The 22,445-nt window shown below is 43.1% G+C and overlaps 1 protein-coding gene across 2 annotated transcripts; it reads right to left on the bottom strand.

The window, feature by feature from the left end:
* Window positions 1-752: 752 nt before the first annotated feature.
* LOC124144243 (polypeptide N-acetylgalactosaminyltransferase 1-like) lies at window positions 753-22,211 on the bottom strand. 2 transcript variants are annotated; one of them, XM_046513559.2, is made up of 11 exons: window positions 20,399-22,198; window positions 19,154-19,307; window positions 15,217-15,383; window positions 13,799-13,963; window positions 12,436-12,643; window positions 9,950-10,067; window positions 8,044-8,241; window positions 7,029-7,154; window positions 3,865-3,966; window positions 2,557-2,682; window positions 753-1,127 (listed from the first exon to the last, which is right to left on the bottom strand). In XM_046513559.2, exons 1-11 carry the CDS (start codon window positions 21,036-21,038, stop codon window positions 1,005-1,007), a joined length of 2,127 nt encoding a protein of 708 aa, XP_046369515.2. In that variant the 5' UTR covers window positions 21,039-22,198; the 3' UTR covers window positions 753-1,004. The 2 variants fall into 2 exon arrangements, with proteins under 2 accessions (XP_046369515.2, XP_046369516.2); XM_046513560.2 differs by lacking the exon at window positions 753-1,127 and having other exon boundaries at window positions 2,677-2,802; window positions 20,399-22,211.
* Window positions 22,212-22,445: the final 234 nt, after the last annotated feature.

Raw genomic sequence — 22,445 nt, forward strand, 5'->3', positions numbered from 1 at the left:
GGTTGAATAGAAAATTTTACCAAACGCGACCTTTGGCCTCACACTGAGAGTTATCGTATTGGAGTGAACTGATCTTAGTTAGACTGTCACTCATTTATTCATTTACACTTACCATATTCATTCCATATTTATACATTATTCATGCTGCAGTATAGCAATTCAGCTACAATCCAGTGTCCACATATGCCCATGACGATAGTAAGTTGATACTCGTTCAGACACCGTTGTTAAATTAGCATCGTTTATTACAACTAGACGACAGATGCCAGACATGGTCAGTGGGAATGTAGTTCGCATTAAACATTACCCAGGGAGGTAGTTTAACGTTATTAACGTCATATAACTGAACCACGAGTTGCACATCCATTCTCTCCTGAGGCATGTGACGCTGTTCACCAAGCAGTGACTTGGTACAGTACATGTACGGACGAGATGGTAATGTGCCACTATTAACACTCAGACAGCTTAGGTTGTATACTCCCAAGGGAGCTGAGAATGAAAAATACATCCAGTACACACTGATTGTCAAGGGTAACAAAAATTCAGCGCTTCGAGAATACATTACGTAAGGCATTATTTTTATTGTTGTTAAACTGTGCTCGTGGTCTTTCAACAGCGGTTTGTTTGTTTGTTTGTTTGTTTATTTGTTGTTTAACCCCGCCCTCAGCACTATTCCAGCTATGTGACGGCGGTCTGTAAACAATCGAACCTGACCAGACAATCCTGTGATTGACATCATGAGCACCGATCTACGCAATTGGGATACGATGACAAGCATCAACCAAGTCAGCGAGCCTGACCACTCGATCCCGGTAGTCGCCTTTTACGGCAAGCATGAGTTGCTGAAGACCTTTTCCAACCCGGATCTTCACAGGTTCATTCATCTTGTAGAGCTATTCAATGACGCAAATGATGTTCTCGTGGTTTGTAAAACACATCCACAATTTAGGTCTCCTCTGAATCAGTCGTAATATAAATATATTTCTTTCCATGAAACGCATTCATCACAAAAGACTGGTCCATGTCCATTTCTGGTTGGCACTATCCTGGCAGTCTGTAGAGATAAGCGAGATCTTATCTACTCCAACTGTAAGACACTTGTCCATGTGCCACCGGAGATGCTGGTCCTGACAACAACAAAATTACACGGCATCAGACAACGCTCCATCCTCAACATCTAGGCAGGAAGTAGTCAGATGTAAGTTAATACCAGTGACGATATCCACCTAAGGCAAGGATAATTATTTAACAGCAACAGGTTGTCCTTATATGTGCGCTTCTCGAATAGATACCAAAGACTCGTAAAATAGGTCAATCCTCGTAACAAAATCAAGCCATCTGATTTGCCGTGTTGTAAAACCCCATATAGGTGGTCGGTCTGCGTGAACGGACACAAATCTAACAATATTGACAGGACAATAACCATCACCATCATCATCATCATCATCATCAAGCCCGCCTCCATGGTCTAGTGATAGAACGTCCGCCAGGAGAGCGGAAGGTCCGGGGTTCGTCGTCATACCGCGTCATACCAAAAGACGTTAAAAGACGTTAAAAGATGGTACTTGTTGTTACCCTGTCTGGCGCTAGGCATTTAGGGGCGAACACAAGGACTGGTCGGCTCGGAGTCAGTATACTGTGTCTGAGTGGGGTATTCATGTTAAACTGCGGCATGGTATCTCAGTGGGCTAGCACTATAAATCGGCATCAGTGCAGTCTAGCACTAGCACTAGCACTAGCACACACACACACACACACACACACACACACACACACACACACTATATAAGTTCAATAATCTTGGACGCGACGTTAAACCCCATTTCACCTCACCTCATCATCGTTTACGGACTGCTTCTACTTCTCACGTCATTATTGACCGTTGCCCCAGTTTACATTTTGTGTCACCATACCGAACACACTGAACGCAAGGCCGATCTGATACTGTCACAAAAAAACATATTTATCCGAGAATACGTCTCTGTACGAAGAAAATACGTCGTGTACACGATCGTCCAGCTCGTACAATCCCATACATCCCTCTAGTGAAACGTCTCACTCACATTACAGTGCAGCTTAATTAATGTCAGAACAGGTAGCCGTTGACCGCCTTTCAACTTACGCCTACTGTGACGCCCTGCGTAGTTGCCAGTACAAGCATCACATCATGCTACAGCTGTGCACTGCAATGTGTTTTGTCACGACATAAGATATGTGACGCCACACTCGCTTTAATCACCACCACCACCGCCCCAACACAACATACAAGTTGTGTTTGTTTGTTGTTTTACGCTGCACCGAGCAATATTCCAGCTATATGGCGGCGGTCTGTTAATAATCGAATCCAGACAATCCATTTATTGACATCATGAGCATCGATCCACGCAATAGGGATACGATGACATGCATCAACAAAATCAGCGAGACTGACCCCCCGATCCCGTTAGTCGCCTCTTACGACATGCATAGTCGCCTTTTACGGCAAGCATGGTTTGCTGAAGACCTAATCTACCCCGGACACAAAAGTACTGAGCTCAACATGGGTCAATCACGTACCTTATACAGAAATATCTGCCTGCCATGCCCTCCTCTGCCGGTACACTGTTGTAGGGTGATGTCATTCTGGTGGTCCACACATAACTTCCCTGTCATCACCTCGTTCAGATTAGTGTAGTTCCACAGCTGTTAGAGCAAGAGCGTACATGAGCGCCATGACAAAAGGGACAGAAGTCTCCATCAGGATTGGGTGACTGAATGTTGTTTTACGCTACAGCCAGTAATATTCCAACTGTATCACGGCGGCTAGTAAAGAAATGATGATATGCATGAATGCGTAAACAAGAGCCCACGTCGTATGAGCACGAGGACCTAAATCAGCCAGGTACGCGATGCTACCCCCTGTTCCAAGCTGGTCCGTTCCTACAAGCATGGGTGACAGTACCTATACTCTCCAGGGATTCACACACGGTGTTTCTGAGGAGCGTGCAAGAGAGCAGAACATGCACAGATATGAAATCAATTTATAAAGCAAAGACTGATATTAATATCAGTTTATCATATTCAGAACTTGGCATTGGTGCTTTGCTTGGCAATAGGATTTTGTCAGCTCCATAACGTGTGGTATCAGTGGCAGAAAAACAAAACAAAGACCCACGAAAAGCCATACATAAAATTGGTGTGGTGAGGTGAGGTGAAATGGGGTTTAACGTCGCGTCCAAGATTATTGCACTTATATAGCGACGTGCATGTACGTTTGTGTGTTTGTGTGGCTGCTTGTTCTAGTCCGGACTGATGCCAATTTATAGTGCTAGCTCACTGAGATACCATGCCGCAGTTTAACATGAATATCCCACTCAGACACAGTATACTGACTCCGAGCCGACCAGTCCTTGTTTTAGCCCCTTAATGCCGAGCGCCAGACAGGGTAACAACAAGTACCATCTTTTAACGTCTTTTGGTATGACGCGGCCGGGAATCGAACCCCGGACCTTCCGCTCTCCGGGCGGACGCTCTACCATTAGACCATGGAGGCCGTCTAAATTGGTGTGAGAGTCCATAAACTATAAAACCTGACAACCACGCATTATCACAACGGTACATTGAGTTAACTGAGGCAACTGATGTTGACTGTGCCTTATTTTCCACATTGATAACGTTCCTCGGCTGTCTTACCACATTCAGTGGGACCACTTTAACCCGGCGGTTGGATTCAAGTAAACTCATTCACAGGTTAACGAATCATTGGTACTTGTAGGGCGCAATGTCTCTTTATACGCTGCAACGTATCGAAAGAATCGTCCGGTATGCGGAGTTTCCGGACTATCGGGGGACGGAATAATAGGGTTTTACCATTCCAAGACTGACCTGTTGAAATCCCTTGCTGTCACATGGCTGCATTTTCAGCCGAGGCGTGTGGCTGTCCGGTGACGCAGCCAGACAGGCACCGGGAATACCATCACATTTCAGCTGAAAGTTTTGGAAAAACAAGATAGTTTACCCCTCGTTGCGAACACCTGGAATCGTCACTATTTGATACTGATTCATAAACACATGCTCATGGCATGGTCACATTCGTCACCACTCGCCCCTTTCCGTAACCTGCAAGAAGACTCGTCCCCCTATCGATGAATGTTATGTGCGAAAAAACGACAAACCAATCAGAATGCGCGTATGATTTCAAGTACCTCATCAAAGAATCCCTCAGAAATAATTTTTGATTTCACATATGTCTTGCATATAAAAATATACCCAAGACACAGTTAAATGTGTTCAGTCATACTGTATAATTCCGCACGTCCCGATGTGCTTTAAATTGCATCTGAAATATATATAATATATGGGGAAATATATGTGAAGAATTACGCAACGAATTGACAATTGTTTTAGGTATGCCCGTTTGCGCTAGGACGGAACCCGGTCGCAAAAATGGCCACGAGAGGGGCACGAGTCGCTATTCGGCTTGTCCCGGAATAACACGAGTTGGTCACGAATGGCATGGTCAGAATCGTACAATCTACTCTGCTTCAGCAGCGATATCCTGTGGCTGTGGAAAGGGTTTTATCGTTGTTATTTTATTCACAATGCAATACTTACGTGAATCTTATTTTTTTTATTGAAACTAGAAAATTATAAAAATGTCTTTATTGATTTCCACAAGGGAAATGATTGCGTTAACAGAAATACACAATGGGAGAAGGTCAACGGTATTGGTGTCAAGGGTAAAATGGTTATTGCTTCAATATCCAAGATTGTTCAGTTGTTTTATTAATTAACGATTTGCTTGATAAGCTAATAATACTGGCATTGGCATTGTTGATTATATTCCGAGTGCAGCTTTAGATGTGTAGACGATCTTGTATTACTTGCAGATACAACGGATGACCTGAATTGTATTAGTGAGTGAGTTAGGTTTAACGCCGCTTTTAATGTGGAGGTAAGCCCGAAATTATGCAGGTCGCAGACGTTTACCACTTCGATGAAACCCACGAGCAAGGGTATGGTGCTGACAAACCTAGAAAAACAATCTGGGCGAACCGGGATTCGAAGCCACAATTACAGATTTCTGGCGTGTCCAAGGGACGCAACTCTGCACAGCCAATCGCGACGCCTTAGACGACTGGGCCACCCGTGCCCCCTACTACAAGTATTAAAAGTACAAGTATTAAAAGTACCCGATGTATAGGTAAGTCAAAGGCTGTACATTTTAGAAATGCTAGCGTTATAAGAACAACAGCTGTTTTTAGTTGTGATAATTCTTTTTTGAGTGTTGTTGATTGTTATAATTACTTACGCCTTATGCTCACTGAACATCTTATTGCATTAGAATGCAATGCAAAATCTGCTGACAGGGCGCGAGGTCTACTTAATTGTAAATACAAGGCTATCAGAGGCATGCAGTCCACTATCTATTATAAATTATGGTGTGGTCGATAATTAGTTATGGAGCATCTATTTGGGGTCATTGCGAAGTATCTGCTGTCAATGCGGTCCACCGTCGTGCCCTTGGGTTCTTCTTAGGCTTGGGTAAATACGCCCCCAATGTTCCTGTTAATGGAGATATGGGATGGATTCCTCCGATTGTTAGACAGTAGGTATGTATTGTGAGACTGTTTCGTCGTCTCCAAAATATGCCTTTTAGATTCAATTGGCGTGTTTTTAAATGATCAGAACAATATGCAAGTGGAAGATTACAAAAACTGGAATTTTCGTGTGATGGTAAAATTGAGCGAATGGAATGTGAATGTTTAAGGAAATGCACAAAACGTCATCAAAAGGTGTGTAATAATGTGCAGAATATTTGAATGAAAAAGTATGTGTCTGATTTCATATGAATTGTTATGCAAGTCAGTCTGAAAAACGGGATGTAATAAGTTACATACGTGCAGAATATTTAAATATGTGTATGGATGTGAAAGGCGTGTTAGCTTGTATATGTCCCGTTCTTATCGTTCAGCTTTCTCCAAATTTAGATGCAGCACAGCCACTTTAAGTTAAGCAACTGTTAGGTACATAACTATGGATGTGAAAGAAAGAGTGTGTTTAGATTGTACTGAAAATAGTAAGGATGAGAGACACGTTTTGTTACCCAACCCTTGATGATCCGCGTTTGTTACCCAACCCTTGATGATCCGCGTGAGGGCTTGCATGGAAATGTCAGTTTCAGCTATCCCATTTTTTTAGATTTGTGTGACAATGATAAAATGCATCGAGTGAGTGAGTTGGGTTTAACGCCGCTTTTAACAATATTCCAGTTATATCGCGGCGTGTCAGCTTAATGTGGGAGGAAAGCCCGAAGTGATGCAGGTCTCAGACGTTTACCACTTCGGTGAAACCAACGAGCACGGGTATGGTGCTGACAAACCTAGAAACGGGGCGAACCGGGATTCGAACCCACAATCATAGGTTTCTGGCGTGCCAAAGGGACGCAACTCTGCACAGCGAATCGCGGCGCCTTAGACGACTGGGCCACCCGTGCCACCTAAAATGCATCGAGAAAACATATTTTATATAGTTAATGCTATTAAAATGTCATGTATTATATATAGGTTTATATAACCCTTTACTGACTTTAATGTCCCCCATATAGTGGCTCTATACACAGTATATATTATGTATTATAATTTTGTATTTTTATGGATTGTATGGAGGTGAGACGAGAATAAAGAACATGTCTGTTTGTCAAATGGTGTTTAAGACACAACGGGCGTACCTTGAGGTAAGCTGAAACCCATTTATTATTTTCATATACGCTCATTTAACACCATGACACATTCTTATCCAGTCATTGGAAGACGCCAGTGCGTGAAGTAGAGGGGATCCAGACTAACGCTTAGTCTCTAAAAATGTACGATGATGATAGTAATAAGCAGCAACATTTACATTGAAAAGGAACGCCTTTGAGATAGAAACTTACTTCATTTAGGACTATAGCAGTGTAGTCAGGGCTGGCGGAAGGGAAGAGAATATGGTTCAGGGACTGTGACAGACTAAGGAGAGTGGGGATCACGTGACCCAGTAGGTCGGTTTACCTGTCCAGTGAGCAGTGGCTTGATGCTGATGTTGTATTCGGGGTAGATGTTTTCTATGTACCAGCTGAACGGATGACACTGGAGCCTCTCCCGCAGCTGCAGCCGCTCGGAGACGTCGCCGGGGTCCTTGTCAGAAAGTAGTAACAAACTGTATACTGTCTTAATACACATTCGTCCTATAATTGCCTTAAGGGGCTGACCTTTTGGTATTTTGGGGGTCGCTATCGGGTTGAAATTATGTTCCCGAAAATGCTTGTTCTGAAAGATAATGTGTTCTGGGGCCAAACATAAATCAAAATATGGTGAACATCTACTTATTATTTATTGATAGTACTGTAAAATATTATTTCTTCCAATTTAGGTTGTAAACAACATTTTACATTGTGCAGGTTAGCCTATAGTCGTACTGGAGGTGAAGTCAAACATATTAATTGATGGTACTGTGTTAAAGCTGCAGTAACGTTATCCCGCAGTCAGCAATATTCCAGCTATATCACGGCAGCCTGCAGGAGATCCATATCATGTTGACAAAGCTGTTAAGGTCGTACATTATGACCAACCAATCCTCATTTAATCGGCTCTTTGCTCCATCACGGAAAAAATGGGTATCTGACAAGGAATCCATGTGGGTTGAATAAAAGATGTCGGATAAAGTCTCATCAGTAATAGACAGAACATGTCTGCATACGTTATGCATGCAGAGGAGCGGAATGTCGGTCACGCCATACCAAAATATGTTACAGGAAGGTACTTGTTGTTTCCATGCCTGGCGCTCGGCATTAAGGGGATGATGGGCTCGGAGACAGTATACTGTGGCTAAGAGGGGTATACACAGTAAACTGCGACATGGTATCTTAGTAGGCTAGTATTATTAAACAGGTATTACTCCAACCGGACTGGTACAAGCAGCCACACAAACACACACATATGTGAATGAACGTCACAATATAAATACAATAATCTTGAACGCGACGTAAAACCTATCTCACCTCACCTCACCTCGTCTCATACTTACATAGACTCTGGGGTGGTGCTTTACTCTGTACCCCTTGTAATATCGCCGGAAGTCGTCCATCCAGACCTCAGCCACGCGTGCGTAGTTCCGCACAGAGGCACTGACGCCGGTTCTGGCAGGGTAGTTGCTGTGGGTGTGGAAGACGTGGCCGATGTGGGAACAAGGAGCTACCTCAATCCGCCCCCCGCACATCCACACCTGCAATATAGCATGTGCCTCAATCTACAGCGTTACGACTGCCCTAACATTTAACATACGATCATAGATCATAGCGTGGAACAGGCCCTCGGTCCTGTTTCAGAAATAAAGTGATCTTTGTACTAAAACTCACATTCGTTAACACGGACTTACTGCAGTCTTAGCCTTAAGATCGCTTTGTTGAACCGGGTCGAAGTCACACAGCGCCGAGGTCGGCAACGACACACTTTCTAGCAATACAATATACAGTATTTCCTCTAATAAGCGCCCAGTACAACCGGCCTCTCATAAGCCCCCAGTACAACCGGCCTCTAATAAGCGCCCAGTACAACCGGCCTCTAATAAGCGCCGAGTACAATCGGCCTCTAATAAGCGCCGAGTACAACCGGCCTCTAATTAGCGCCCAGTACAACCGGCCTCTAATAAGCGCCCAGTACAACCGGCCTCTAATAAGCCCCCAGTACAACCGGCCTCTAATAAGCCCCCAGTACAACCGGCCTCTAATAAGCGCCCAGTACAACCGGCCTCTAACAAGCGCCCAGTGCAACCGGCCTCTAATACGCGCCGAGTACAACCGGCCTCTAATAAGCGCCCAGTACAACCGGTCTCTAATAAGCGCCCAGTACAACCGGCCTCTAATATGCGCCCAGTACAACCGGCCTCTAATATGCGCCCATTACAACCGGCCTCCAATAGGCACCGGTTCACAGCAGCTTACAACACCATGTGCTCCGGGTATGTTCTTTGACCTCTATTCTGTAGTTCTCACATTCCTCACGAAGTGTTTTTGATGCAATTTAAAATTATGTTCACGTCCGCTCTCTATCTTGAAATATATTCTGCATAAAAGAACATAAAATTATATTGTATGTCAATTTATATGTGACTGAGGATTACGCAACAAGAGGAATAGAGTTGCTTTCCTTTGGCACGACAGAAACCTATGATTGTGTTTCTAGGATTGTCAGCACCATACCCGTGCTCGTAGATTTTACCTAAGTGGGAAATGTCGGACACCTGCATCACTTCCGGCTTTCCTTACACTTCAAGCGGATATAACTTGATTACTGTTGAAAGCGGCTCACGCACTTTTGCATCACTGTTGTTGCCAGGGAGGTATATGAATATAGTATCTCGGCGTGTCCGCTTGATGTGGGATGTAAACCCAGAGTAACTAGGATCGTAGACGTTTTGACGTCGTAGACGTCCCGAGGGCACAGATACCAAAATAACTGTATGATAAGGACTGCGAGTTGTGATTAATGATGTGCGAATGAGGACCATAGAGTCTCTCTTGAAGATTCCACACCTTAAATTTAATCCAATATTTACTTTTCGACTCTCAACCCCTTCTCAGCTTCTCATACTCGGTAGCCTAGTGGTTAAATCGTTCGCTACGTGACCCATCTCTGACCTCCATGGTTTGTCCTTGTCAGTCGATCTTATTATTTACCCATTACAACTTATGCAAGCCCCGTCTCTGTACAAGACTCGATGATCCATATACACTGAAACAGCATGACCCGGACGGTACCTGTCCATATTAAATCATCAGGATTAACAAATTCTGGATTAACGAGGGTGATGGCCATATCCGGTAATAGTAGTATGTAGACGGAAGCGTCCGGGTGCTGGAGACTCCCGTCAATCAAGGTCCAAATTAAGGCCACATCGGCATTCCATAAATATTGACATTTTATATTTTTACCTTGAAGGACATCTCAATGTTTTCTCCTCCCCAATGAGACATTCCAGGATCGAAGGTTCCCAATCGGATGAAGAAGTCTTTGGAGATGGAGAACAGACCACCAGCCATGCCGGGACTCCTGATACAGCGACAGAATAATGGTGTGATGATCCATGTCACATACAGGGACAATCAGAACAGTGAACAACGTACTCTACTTAAGGATAGAAGTTGTTTTTGTTGACGTTCATCAGCTGATGAAGACGGTGACACACGTGTGCAAATTACATTCCAAATTTGCTCACGTGAGGCACTGCATTCATCAGCTGGTGAACGTCAACAAATACAACTCTTATCTTTATATTGACAGATGCATAAATCATAACAAAACAATCCATTTGATCACCAAAATTAATTTTTTGAAGCAAACTATATTAACGTGGATAGTTATTTTTTCGTGACGTTATCCGTTCCAAAATATCCATTCGGAGTTACGTCCCTTGGTCTTGCCAAATAATAAAATGGCGGCTTCATTCGTTGAAATAGAAGATTAACCCAGTAAAGTTCGAATCAGAATGAAATCCAGGTCCGGTTGATCTTGAAAATGGATTTATGTGAACATTCTGTGACCTTTGGGTGTGTGCTTGAGTCATATTAAGGCTGGATGAGATCCTGATGACGGGGATTATCGCTTGAGGCGGCGCGGTTGGATTTCCCGACAATCTGGGGTTTAGTGATTTCTTTTAGTAAGTAGAACATTCTCTGTTGAAAACTTCGATTGGACGTTTCAATTCGGTCTGTCTCTAAGGAATAAGATGATGCTGTCCCTATGTGACGTAAATTTTTGACATTGAGGAATTTCCTGAGTAGTTATGTATATCTCCGCTTGATTGATACGGTAATAACGCGACATCCTGACGTTCATCGGAAAAAAAATTAAAATTTCGTTGTGTTCATTGAAATTTCTGCTTTCTGATTAGCTGAATAGGTCACGCGCTATTGCATTTATTTCCAAAATGAATGTAAAAAAATAAACTACGCGGGTTCATACAGTTTGCACATCGGTTTTTCTATTCATACCTCAATGAACTGAAAAAATACAGTCAATCCTTAAATGAACGCCAGTTAGCTTGGTAGTATTCATCTATTCGAGGTCACCCGCTGATGTCAATCCAACGTTAGAACATGTGTAGTTTTGTGACGTCATAAAAGTATTTTTAAAGAAATAAACGACGAGTGGGAGTTACTTATGATACAATAAAAACAAAAACACTGCAGGGAGAATGAACCATGAGGTTTATTGTACGATAAACAACGATCACAAGTCGTTTATTTCTTATGAGATATCGACATGATTTATAGCCTCATTAAGGATGTTGATAAAATTTAATGTACAAGCTTTAAAAACTATTTACCAAGATTGTAATAATAATGACTCCCTGAATAGAATCCGACCTTGGGCAAGTCCATTTTACGAACACGTGGGTTAAGTTTTGCATTTCTCTATATTCTCACAATCCTCACTTCGACTATCTGGACCTTTTCACCCAATACCGATTGTCATAATTTATCTCTCCCACTTTTGGATGCGATCGTTCGGCCACTGCGTTTAACTGCGTTGCACAGCTACATCTGGGAACAACTGACTAGACACCTCAGTCTCAATAATAACGTCGTCCAATATATGACGTCATCAAGTTGCGAGCGCATATTCGAATCTCCAGAAATGACGCCATGATAGAACAATGTTTCATCGTGAAATAAACCACACCTCGTTCTTCATTGTTCTTTGCGATTTATCACATAGGTATCTTATATATAAAGAATACTAAACGAGCTCCCGTGTAATACCAATTTTATGAAACGAGTAATAGTTGTACAACTGTTCACGAGTTTCATAAAATTGGTTTTACACGGGGGCGAGTTCAGTATTTTATTTACTTGTCATTTATAACGTTTTTAGAATTATACTGTTGAGTGTGAATAGGCTGACACCTACACGATCCACGGCATAGTCCAATTGAGTTTAACAGAATGATACTTCAAACACGTCAAAAGTTTAAACGTATGAATTTAATACCATACAATGGTCCACCTTTAGAATTCACAATATTATCGTAGGGCTAAGACTATCGCAACTCACATACTAACGACTGTCGTTGCGCTACAATCCGATCGCCTTGTGAAGCGGGCCTTGCACCTCAAAGTTTACAATAACGTCACAGTACCCGATGACGTAATTTGTGGAATTTTGTTGCAAGATCCATCGGCGAAACAATGCCATGTGACGTCAGCTTAGCAACAAGGTTGCTGGGGTCATCGTGTGTGCATAAGCTCCTCTCAGTGATCTATCATCAATATTTGTTCGTAAACGTGTTCCGAGAGTACATAAGCACGCGTTTTGGTATTACACAATGTGTAATACAGCTGTATGTTTATTAAACGGGTGATCTCTTCACGGGCAAGTAATAACGTGATTTAAAACAACTGTTGTTCAGTGTTACAACCTGATGGGGTCCGCCGCCGTCTTCCTCCTCCTCCTCTCCCTGTCCGGTATGTGTGAAACCCCGACCGTCAGGCTGTCGATTTCGACGTAATACAACAGGATCTCGCTGACAGACAGGCTGAAATCCTCCTTGTTGATGGAGTCGATGGCCGGTGTCATCACAACATTGTTGTCAGCTGCAATCGGTGCCAGAAGGGGCTCAAGCCATCCTGTAGATGACAGCGTCAAACAACTGACAATATCTCGATCTGTCGATGACTCTTACTTTAGGCAACCAGTCTATAGCTCGCATCCAGTCACCTTGACAACCAGTCTATGCCTCGTATGCATTCACCTTGACAACAAGTCTATGCCTCGTATTCAGTCACCTAGACAACCAGTCTATGCATCGTATTCAGTCACCTAGACAACCAGTCTATTCCTCGTATTCAGTCACCTAGAAAACCAGTCTATGTCTCGTATTCAGTCACCTAGACAACCAGTCTATGCATCGTATTCAGTCACCTAGACAACCAGTCTATTCCTCGTATTCAGTCACCTAGACAACCATTTCAAATGAAAAACCTTAAAACGTACATTTTCACTACCAAACACACAGGGACTCTCACCACCCAGTGCGAATTAAAAAGTAGTTCCGTGTTTGCAAAGTCTTACAAAATATAAACAAAAGTGACGAAATAGATCTGTTGTTAATATAATTCTTTATCATACATGTGAATGTGATCATATAAAAGCAACTTTTAAAAATATTCTTAAATCTACGGAACGGTTGTTTGAAGCGAAAGAATACACGCTGGTCTTAACAAAAATGTCGAAACGAACTGTCAAATGAGAAATTACAGTTTATAACGAAACATGTTCAAGAGAATAAAAATTGGCAGGAAACGATATCAACTCCATAAATGACCATCTGTCATTATTTTGCCTTGTCAGGGTGGAACTAATTTACATAGGAGTGAGTGAGTATGGTTTAACGCCGCTTTTAGCAATATTCCAGCAATATCACGGCGGGGGACACCAGAAATGGGCTTCACACATTTTACCAATGTCGGGAATCTAACCCGGGTCTTCGGCGTGACGATCGAACGCTCTAACCACTAGGCTACCCGACCGCCCCAATTTACATAGGAAGTCAAGAGTGTGTGTACTGGCTAGATAGACACGGGGAGGTAACTCTTGTGTGCAATAGTTCCGTCAAGTGTTATGTTCACTGCAGAGTATTATCAAAATGAAGCATTATTTTGACTGCAGAGAAATTTCAATTGCTATGTTCAATGAAAGAAAATATCACTTTTCTCAACTTTGGAAAACTCAACCTTTCACACCGAGGTGCATTTATATACTAGTATACTAAAGATGGATACCTGGCGTACACTCGGTGTGAGAGTCGAGAAACGTGACGATTGGTGCACTGGCGTTGTGGAAGCCAGTCAGCCGCGCGTGCATGACGCCCTTCCTGACGTCGGAACGTAAGATCCGTATTTTGGAATTTGACTTGAAATAATCATCGAGTGGCTTTCCCAGAAATTCTGAAACAGAAACAACAGATGCTTCTGCCATAGTAATATTGTAAGCTTGATAAGAACACAGGTTGGTGGACAGAAAGAGCAATTCAGCTACAACTAACGCATTATGATGTATAGTCATATTCTCAGCTTCTGATGTTTAAGGATTGACTGTGTATGTTTTTTCGGTTCACTGAGGTATGAATCGAAAAACCGATGTGCAAAATGTATGAATCCGCGTAGTGGATCTTACAAAAGTTTGCACATCGGTTTTTCGATTCATACCTCAATGAACCGAAAGCGGTATACAGTCAATGCGTATAATTAAATTCGACAACGTAACCCAGGCGAGCGGGAAAAAACAGGCTAGCGAGCCTGCACGTTTGCTGTTTCATTAATTCTCGGCCTTCGGTTTCAAAGGGTAGTTTGGACAATGAATATGCATCAAAGTCGCTAAATGACCTGTGCATGACGATACACGTGAGCAGAAAGGGAATTCCCTCAACTGTGATATTGGGATTCCCCGACATTCCGCAGTAATAAAAGTAGTGCGCCTCGGTGGGCTTGGCTTAATGTTTTACTTTCATTGGGAAATGAATGCTTGCCCAATAACATGTGACCAGTTCAGCTAATCAGAATGCAGGAATTTCAGTGAACACAACGAAAATTTAATTATATCACATTAAACAATATTAACATGGCAGTATTGGAATAGGTCTTCAGCAACCCGTGCTTGCCATTAAAGGCGAATATGCTTGTCGTGAGAGGCGACTAACGGGATCGGGTGGTCAGATTCGGTGACTTGGTTGACGCATGTCATCGTATCCCAATTGCGTGGGTCGATGCTTATGATGTCAATCGCTGGCTTTTCTGGTCCAGATTCGATTATTTACAGACCGACGTCATATAGCTATAATATTACAGAGTGCGGCGTTAAACAACAAACAAACAAATACGTGGCAGTAGTACATATTATATACACGCGGTTTAAAGAGTGAAACAGTTAATTTGTTAGGTTTTTGTATTGCTTATTTGTCACGATTTGTCAAAAAAACTAACATTATGTAAATCCCCTTGACGTTCCAAGACGTGATGCTAGTCCTTTTTATTTCCAAGTTTCGCCTCAAATATTATTCTTCCGTGCTCGCGAGTTGCACCAAAGTTGTAAATGCCTACAACTTTCATTTCTCCAGTATTTCTTCTCACCTTAAACTCATGCTTTTTCATAACAAAATTACGATCCAAAGTCAACCCAACTCACTCATTCACACACTCACCCCATTCCGAGTGATCGTCGACCAGAATGACTTCTTTCACCAGATGGGGCGGGGCGTTGTCAAGCGCGCTATGGATTGTCCTTAGCAACGTAGACCACGCCTCATTCAGGAAGCAAATTACGATGCTGGTCTGGGGAAGATGCTGGCCTGTATAACGCTCGCTGCAGCTGCAAGATTTGTTTTGTTTGTTTGTTTGTTTGTTGTTTACGCCGCACTCAGCAATATTCCAGCTATTATGAGCATCGATCCACGCAGTTGGGATACGATGACATGCATCAACCAAGTCACCGAGCCTGACCACCCGATCCCGTAGTCGCCTCTTATAATTACAAACAAGCGTAGTCGCCTTTTACGGCAAGCATGGGTTGCTGAAGACGGGTGCAGCTGCAAGAAGATGGAGCTGATCTGAATTTAAAGCTCATATTCAAGCTTAAATATGATAATCATTAAATATTTGTCTGAACTACGACCCACGTTGTCACAGCAACCTATGTTTGCCATAAGATGCGACTAACGGGATCGGGTGGTTCACTTGGTTGATGCATGTCATCATATATCAATTGCGTAGACCGATGTTCATAATGTTAATCACTGGATTTGTCTGGTCCAGACTCGATTATTTACAGTCCGCCGTCATATGGCTGGAATATTGCTGAGTGCGGCGTTAAACAACAAACACACAAAATACACGGCTGTCGCAGGAGAACGCTGCCATTATGAATAATTAACTAGTGTCCATCACATCAGCATGAGACACTAGTGACACCACCCCAACCCCCTCCATAGGCGATAAACATGGCGTACAAGTGACCTTACGACTAAGTCCATTTGGGACACGCATTGCGAACATACCGAATTTCATCTCTTAGACGCCTGGGCATCGATTAATTTCGCGCAAGCTGTTCACCCGGCGTCTATCAGAGGACCTGTGTCTACTCTGTTTCGCCCTGTCACGGTGGCAACTCACATTATTCGATAGGATGAGATGGTAATGTGAATGTTAACGTTCTAGGGCCTCACAGGCAGCTTGGGCTGTATACTCCCCAGGGAGCTGAGAATGAAAATCGAGTGCACACCTATCTATTGACTTGATGTATAATAATGTAGCTGTATGTTTTATTTTATGGCTGTGCATTTGGCGAATCAAAAATGTACACATTACCTTACTAAATTCCAAATTCAAAAGTCATAAAGAGTTACATTTACAGGCAACGGTCATTATTATGTGAAGGGAGTAATTATTACATGTGTTACAAGTTCATGTGATAGGGATAATTATTTTCATCAAATTGTAGACCCGGCCTCTATTAGAGTCCCGGCGTCTAATGAAGGCCTGGCTTCTAGTTTTTGGACAGAGGTATGGTCCCGCGTCTAATGGGGGAAATAGTTAATAACTGCGTATATTTGGCTCGATTTGTTTCTCATGATTAGTCCGTTATCGTGTCACGTGATGTGTGCCAGAGACACCTGTAATCACACTCCGGCGCAGTGGTGACTCAGCATAACACCACTGCCACAGGCTAATTTGCATATCACGTGACCTGACTTTTCTCTTGTTTGTAAACAAACGCGCTTTTTCAGAAATCAATGTAGAACGGACTAATGCAAGTATTTGAGGTCGCTTTACATATTGTTTTGCATAATTATATAGATATGCTACTACAACTGCGACAGTGAGTTGCATAACAATATATATTTATACATCGAAGTGACCGTATCGTTAGCACTCCGTTGGGCTTCGATGACAGCACGCGGAGCCGTACAACCAATGTAAACAAAAGGTAACTACGCAAAAACAAGACTTAGTAGATTTTCACGTATTAGGATGCTTTCTTAATGAACCGTAACCATTCTTTGACATTTGTTTATGAAAATGTGTAGACTTGTCAAACATGAAACGGATGAAAAGCATATGCAATATCTTGAATGGACTGTGAAAGATGTGACGAATCGTCACATGGCGCTGGCCTGTGGCAGAGGTACTATGCTGGCTGGCTGCCGGCCGCATGGAACTCTGGGTAGGAGAGTGACCTGTAATGTCAGCGTCCATGTTGTTATACTTACACCACGTGGTCATGGTCTATACACTAAACGTATATTGTGCCTTATAATTCATATTTATATATGGGGCCAAAATATAATTAGCAAAACGTTGTATTACCCATAGGGTTAGAAGTAACCCAGGGGCCCGTTCCACAAAGCCATCTTAGCGCTACGACTGACGTAAGTCTATGTTAAAGTATTGGAGTTACGATCGTCTTAGAGCTACGATCGCTTTGTGGAACAGGGCCCAGAACCGTGAGCGGTGATTTTGTAATGTGTAAAAAATGGCGACATTTACAATGTACCTAATTTTCAGAGGTCATTTTCAGTACTTTTGCTTGGCCTAAAATGCCAGTGGATGATATCACAGAACAGGAAATGTCCCACCTTATTCAAAATTGTGAAGTGTATTTGTGTTGGTGATGTATTTTGAATTTTATTCGACTTCAAAGTGAGGGTTGTAGAGGAAGGACATATATGTCCCTCTGGCATCCAGAGGGTTAAAGGGGAGCTCCAGGGGATTGAGACCTAATTAGTAATAAAGAAAATATTACACTCAGATGTGAGTCATACTGATTTTACAAAACTCATGTAAGAAGTAATGTATTGTCCTCGCTCTCGCTCGGGAAATACAAAGCATTCTGACACTTCTTTCGTAAAATCAGTATGACACACATGCTCGTATGATAATCTCTATTAACGTGGGGCGGTCGGGTAGCCTAGTGGTTGAAGCGTTCGCTCGTCACGCCGAAGACCCGGGTTCGATTCCCGACATGGGTACAATGTGTGAAGCCCATTTCTGGTGTCCCCCGCCGTGATATTGCTGGAATAAGTCTAAAAGCGGCGTAAAACCATATTCACTCACTCACTCACTCTATTAACGTAATAGTGGAATTCTATCATGACATCAGATTTAGGTAAAACTATTCCTATTATTCACTGAGGATGAACAATGTTAAAAATATATCTGCTAGGAACAATTTTGATTATCACCTCCGAAGATTGCACCTCAATGCTTTGCAGGCAAGTGTGACGTCTTTGGTTACCATGACGTCACAATGACCTTCGAACACTCTGAACACTCTTCCTCGGATTTGTATCATCCCAAACTGGCTTATGTTAGTTGCAAAAACCCATACATCTTCATAATTACTTAGATGACATATATTTATGTTCATGTCATACTATGTTTACGACTCTCGTGTAAACATAGTATGACATAAACACTCATATTATGTTCTATTTATTACCGAAGAAGATGTCTACATGCAGAGACGGTTTATAGTGTTTATCTATAAGGACAGAAAGTCAGCAACAGCAACAGAAACAGCAGCAGAACCAATATTTGTCGAAAGACGACAATAATATTCAGCTATGGCGTCATGTCTAGTGTGACATCATTCCGAACTCACGTCACAATAAGATTCGAATGACGTCAGGATGACGGAAAGAATTGACGTTGTCTCGTGACGTGACGTAATATATGCACCAGAGCACATATAGAGAAACTCACCCGAGTGTCTTTTGTTATCAAATATATCAACGATTCTATTTATCATCCAATATCATTCTTCCAACTTTTTCAGTTTGTAGACAGTGATAAGCAGTGTTTTAAGTGTAGAAAGTAGTGTTAACAGCTTCAGTAGCAGAGCCATTAGTAATGTCATTTGGTTGTGACGTCATGGTAACCAGTGACGTCACAATGGACTGCAAAGCATTGTGATGCAATTTCATTGCAGCGATATCTACACTGTAGATATCGCTTGATCTCACCCCAGCGATATCTCCTCTGGGAGCCAGTTTTGGATGACAAATAATTTTTATGAACCCTGTTTGTAATAAATATATTTACTACCCAGTGGATGATGCATCATTATTTGGTATACATAATTACCCCTTCGGCCTGACGTCAGGCAGCTGTCTGTGTACCGGGATGAGGTTACTGACGTATTCATGCATAGCATGTCTCTTGTAGGCATTCCGGAATTTGGCCCTCTCTTGGTCCGGCAACATGCTGACATTGATTGTCAAGGGTCGACCCATTTGTCCTGATTCAGAAACAAAAAATGCGTAAGTGCGTGTATCTGTGTCTGTGTGTGTGTGTGAGTGTAGGTGTGTGTACATGCATGTGGTGTGTGTATCTGTGTGTTGGCGTGTGTGTACGTGCGTGCGTTTTTGTTGCTGAGTGCACGTGCCTGCGTGTATCTGTGGCTGCGTTGGTGGGTGGATGTGGACGTAAGTGCGTGGTGTGCGTGTATCTGTGTGGGTGGGTGTGTACGTGCCTGCGTGTATATGTGGCTGCGTGGGTGGGTGGATGTGGACGTAAGTGCGTGGTGTGCGTGTATCTGTGTGGGTGGGTGTGTACGTGCGTGCGGGTATCTGTGGCTGCGTGGGTGGGTGGATGTGGACGTAAGTGCGTGGTGTGCGTGTATCTGTGTGGGTGGGTGTGTACGTGCCTGCGTGTATCTGTGGCTGCGTGGGTTGGTGGATGTTGACGTAAATGCGTGGTGGGCGTGTATCTGTGTGGGTGGGTGTGTACGTGCGTGCGGGTATCTGTGGCTCTGTGTACGTGCGTAAATGATATGTGGTGATGTGTATGTACGTGCTGTGTGAATCTGTGTGTGGGTAGGTGTGACGTGCGTGTATCTCTGTGTGCGTGTATGTGTGTGTGTGTGTGTGTGTGTCTATGTATGTGCATGTGTGTGTGTACGTGCGTGCAGTGTATGTGTGTGGTGTCTGTGCGTGCGGGCGGGCGTGTGTATACGTGCGTGTGGGCGTGCTGTGTTTGTGTATCTGTATGAGGACGTGTGTGTACGTGATTGCGTGCAGTGTGTGTATCTGTGTGAGTGTGTGTCTGTGTGTGACCACATCTCTTGTGGATGCCATGTCTTTGTTTAAAGGAAGGTAATTAGCTTCAAATCCGTTCAATAAAGTGCCTAATGTTTCCAACTGAAACAGCTAATATAGATATAAACTATGTGTGCAAAATATATTTTTAAGTGACTGATATATGTCACCATACTTGCGAGAAATCCAGTCACCTTCTCTATGTGAAGATCGAGAGCTTCTATGACTGGACTTGCCATCACCAACAGCTTCTTGATGTTATCTAGGAGCAGAAATAATTTAAACAACAAACCTGCGTCACTGATGTCAAACAGTCGCGACACAATGGAGACATTCGGCAGAAAGGGACTTGACGGATGTGGCCATGTCGTCCGGAGCAGCTTCACAGCAGCCTCGTTCCTGTGCCGGAGATCTTCACCTTGACCTTGGTGAGCAGGCTGACCGTTGGGGTGTGGGGGTATAGCCGTGCCGTGTTTGTGGTGGAGGGGATGTGGGGGTATAGCAGTGACGTCTTTGTGGTGCAGGGGGTGTGGGGGTATACCAGTGACGTCTTTGTGGGAGAGGGTGTGTGGGGGTATAGCAGTGACGTCTTTGTGGTGGAGGGGGTGTGGTGGCATAGCAGTGACGTTTTTGTGGTGCAGGGGATGTGGGGGTATAGCGGCGATGTCTTTGTGATGCAGAGAATCTCGGGGTCTAGGGATGTCATCTCTGCGAGGCAGAGGGTGTGGGGGTCTGGGAGTGGCGTCTCTGTGATGAAGGGGGCCCAGCGGACCAGATAAAGCATCTCTCACACGCAAGGGCGCGGGACCGTTATGGGGATCGTGGGCTGAGTAGAAGAGAATTACCGCGGAAGTGATGGCCCATATGAGCAAAAATGCAACGCACACGTTTGGGCTAAAGCACACATATAGACCCCGCGGATTACACATCATTTAATTTCCAAAACTAAGGGAAAGCCAGCTTTTCGCCCTTCTACGTGTTTACTATGATGTGAAGAGTAGGTGACACATCCACATCCACAGATCACATCCACAGGTCACATCCACAGGTCACATCTACAGGTCACATCTACAGACACATCCACAGGTCACATCTATAGACACATCTAACAGGTCACATCTACAGACACATCTAACAGGTCACATCTATAGACACATCTAACAGGTCACATCTACAGACACATCTAACAGGTCATATCCACAGGTCACATCTATAGACACATCCACAGGTCACATCTACAAACACATCTACAGCCACATCCACAGGTCCCATCTACAGACACATACACAGGTCACATCCATATGCTTCAGGTACAACAATATTCGTAAGCCCTACCGGTCGATCAACACACAATGTAAACCATCGTCTATGCCAACAGCTTTGCCCAGACCGTGCTCAGATGCGTTGTCCACTAGCAACACTTTAATCATAGATCCATGACTATTTTCACAACATGAGTCTACAGTATGAAACTCCGAACAAGTAGTCAACGTCCCCTGTCCTGCTGATGGTTGTGATGCTGATGGTGATGGTGATGGTGATGATATTGATGATGTAGGAGTCTCACACCCAAGCTGTGGTCTGTGTGGGGGAACTGCCAGCTGTTGGCGCAGCACATCGACTTGCGGGTTGTAATTTCATTGCACACCACGTGATCGAACATATCCTGAATGGGATGTCAATATTTCCAGTACTACTCTACTGCTATTTGCTTAAGTATAAGCACCGTTTTAAACTCACATCCCTTTTTGTCAGTCATTATATATCTTTGATTTAATTCCGCCAATCCTAAGGGCAGATTCTGCCTATCGATAAATGGTCTTTTTGGAACGTAAATGAGATCAATGGCATGGTACGTAAAGTAATTGGATTTATTGAATAAGATTTATGAGTGAGAGAATAGAGCTGGAACACATATTTTTGCGATACAAAATCGACTTATATTATGACACATTTGTATGTGATGTGTAACTGGTTTTAAAGGCACGTTTTGTACGTAAATGAATATTGGATGGATGATTATTCGATTATGATACGTATACGGTAAACTACGGTTATAACGTACACGCTTATAACGAACTGACTGATATAACGAACTTATTTTTTAAGTCCCGGCCATTTGTTGTATATATGCTGTATATATGCTTATAACGAACTACGGTTATAACGAACTTAAATAAGTGGTCCCTTTGAGTTCGTTATAACCGTGGTTTACTGTACATGTATATGTGAAGCATAAATGAATTACAGACTCGCGTTTATGGTTTGAAACAATTTTGCATCGGTTTACTATGATTTTCTAATGTAAAAATCTTACAAATAATAAGATTACAGCAGAC

Source organism: Haliotis rufescens, unplaced genomic scaffold (assembly GCF_023055435.1).
Source record: "Haliotis rufescens isolate VD_foot unplaced genomic scaffold, xgHalRufe1.0.p SCAF_16, whole genome shotgun sequence".
NCBI lineage: Eukaryota > Metazoa > Mollusca > Gastropoda > Lepetellida > Haliotidae > Haliotis > Haliotis rufescens.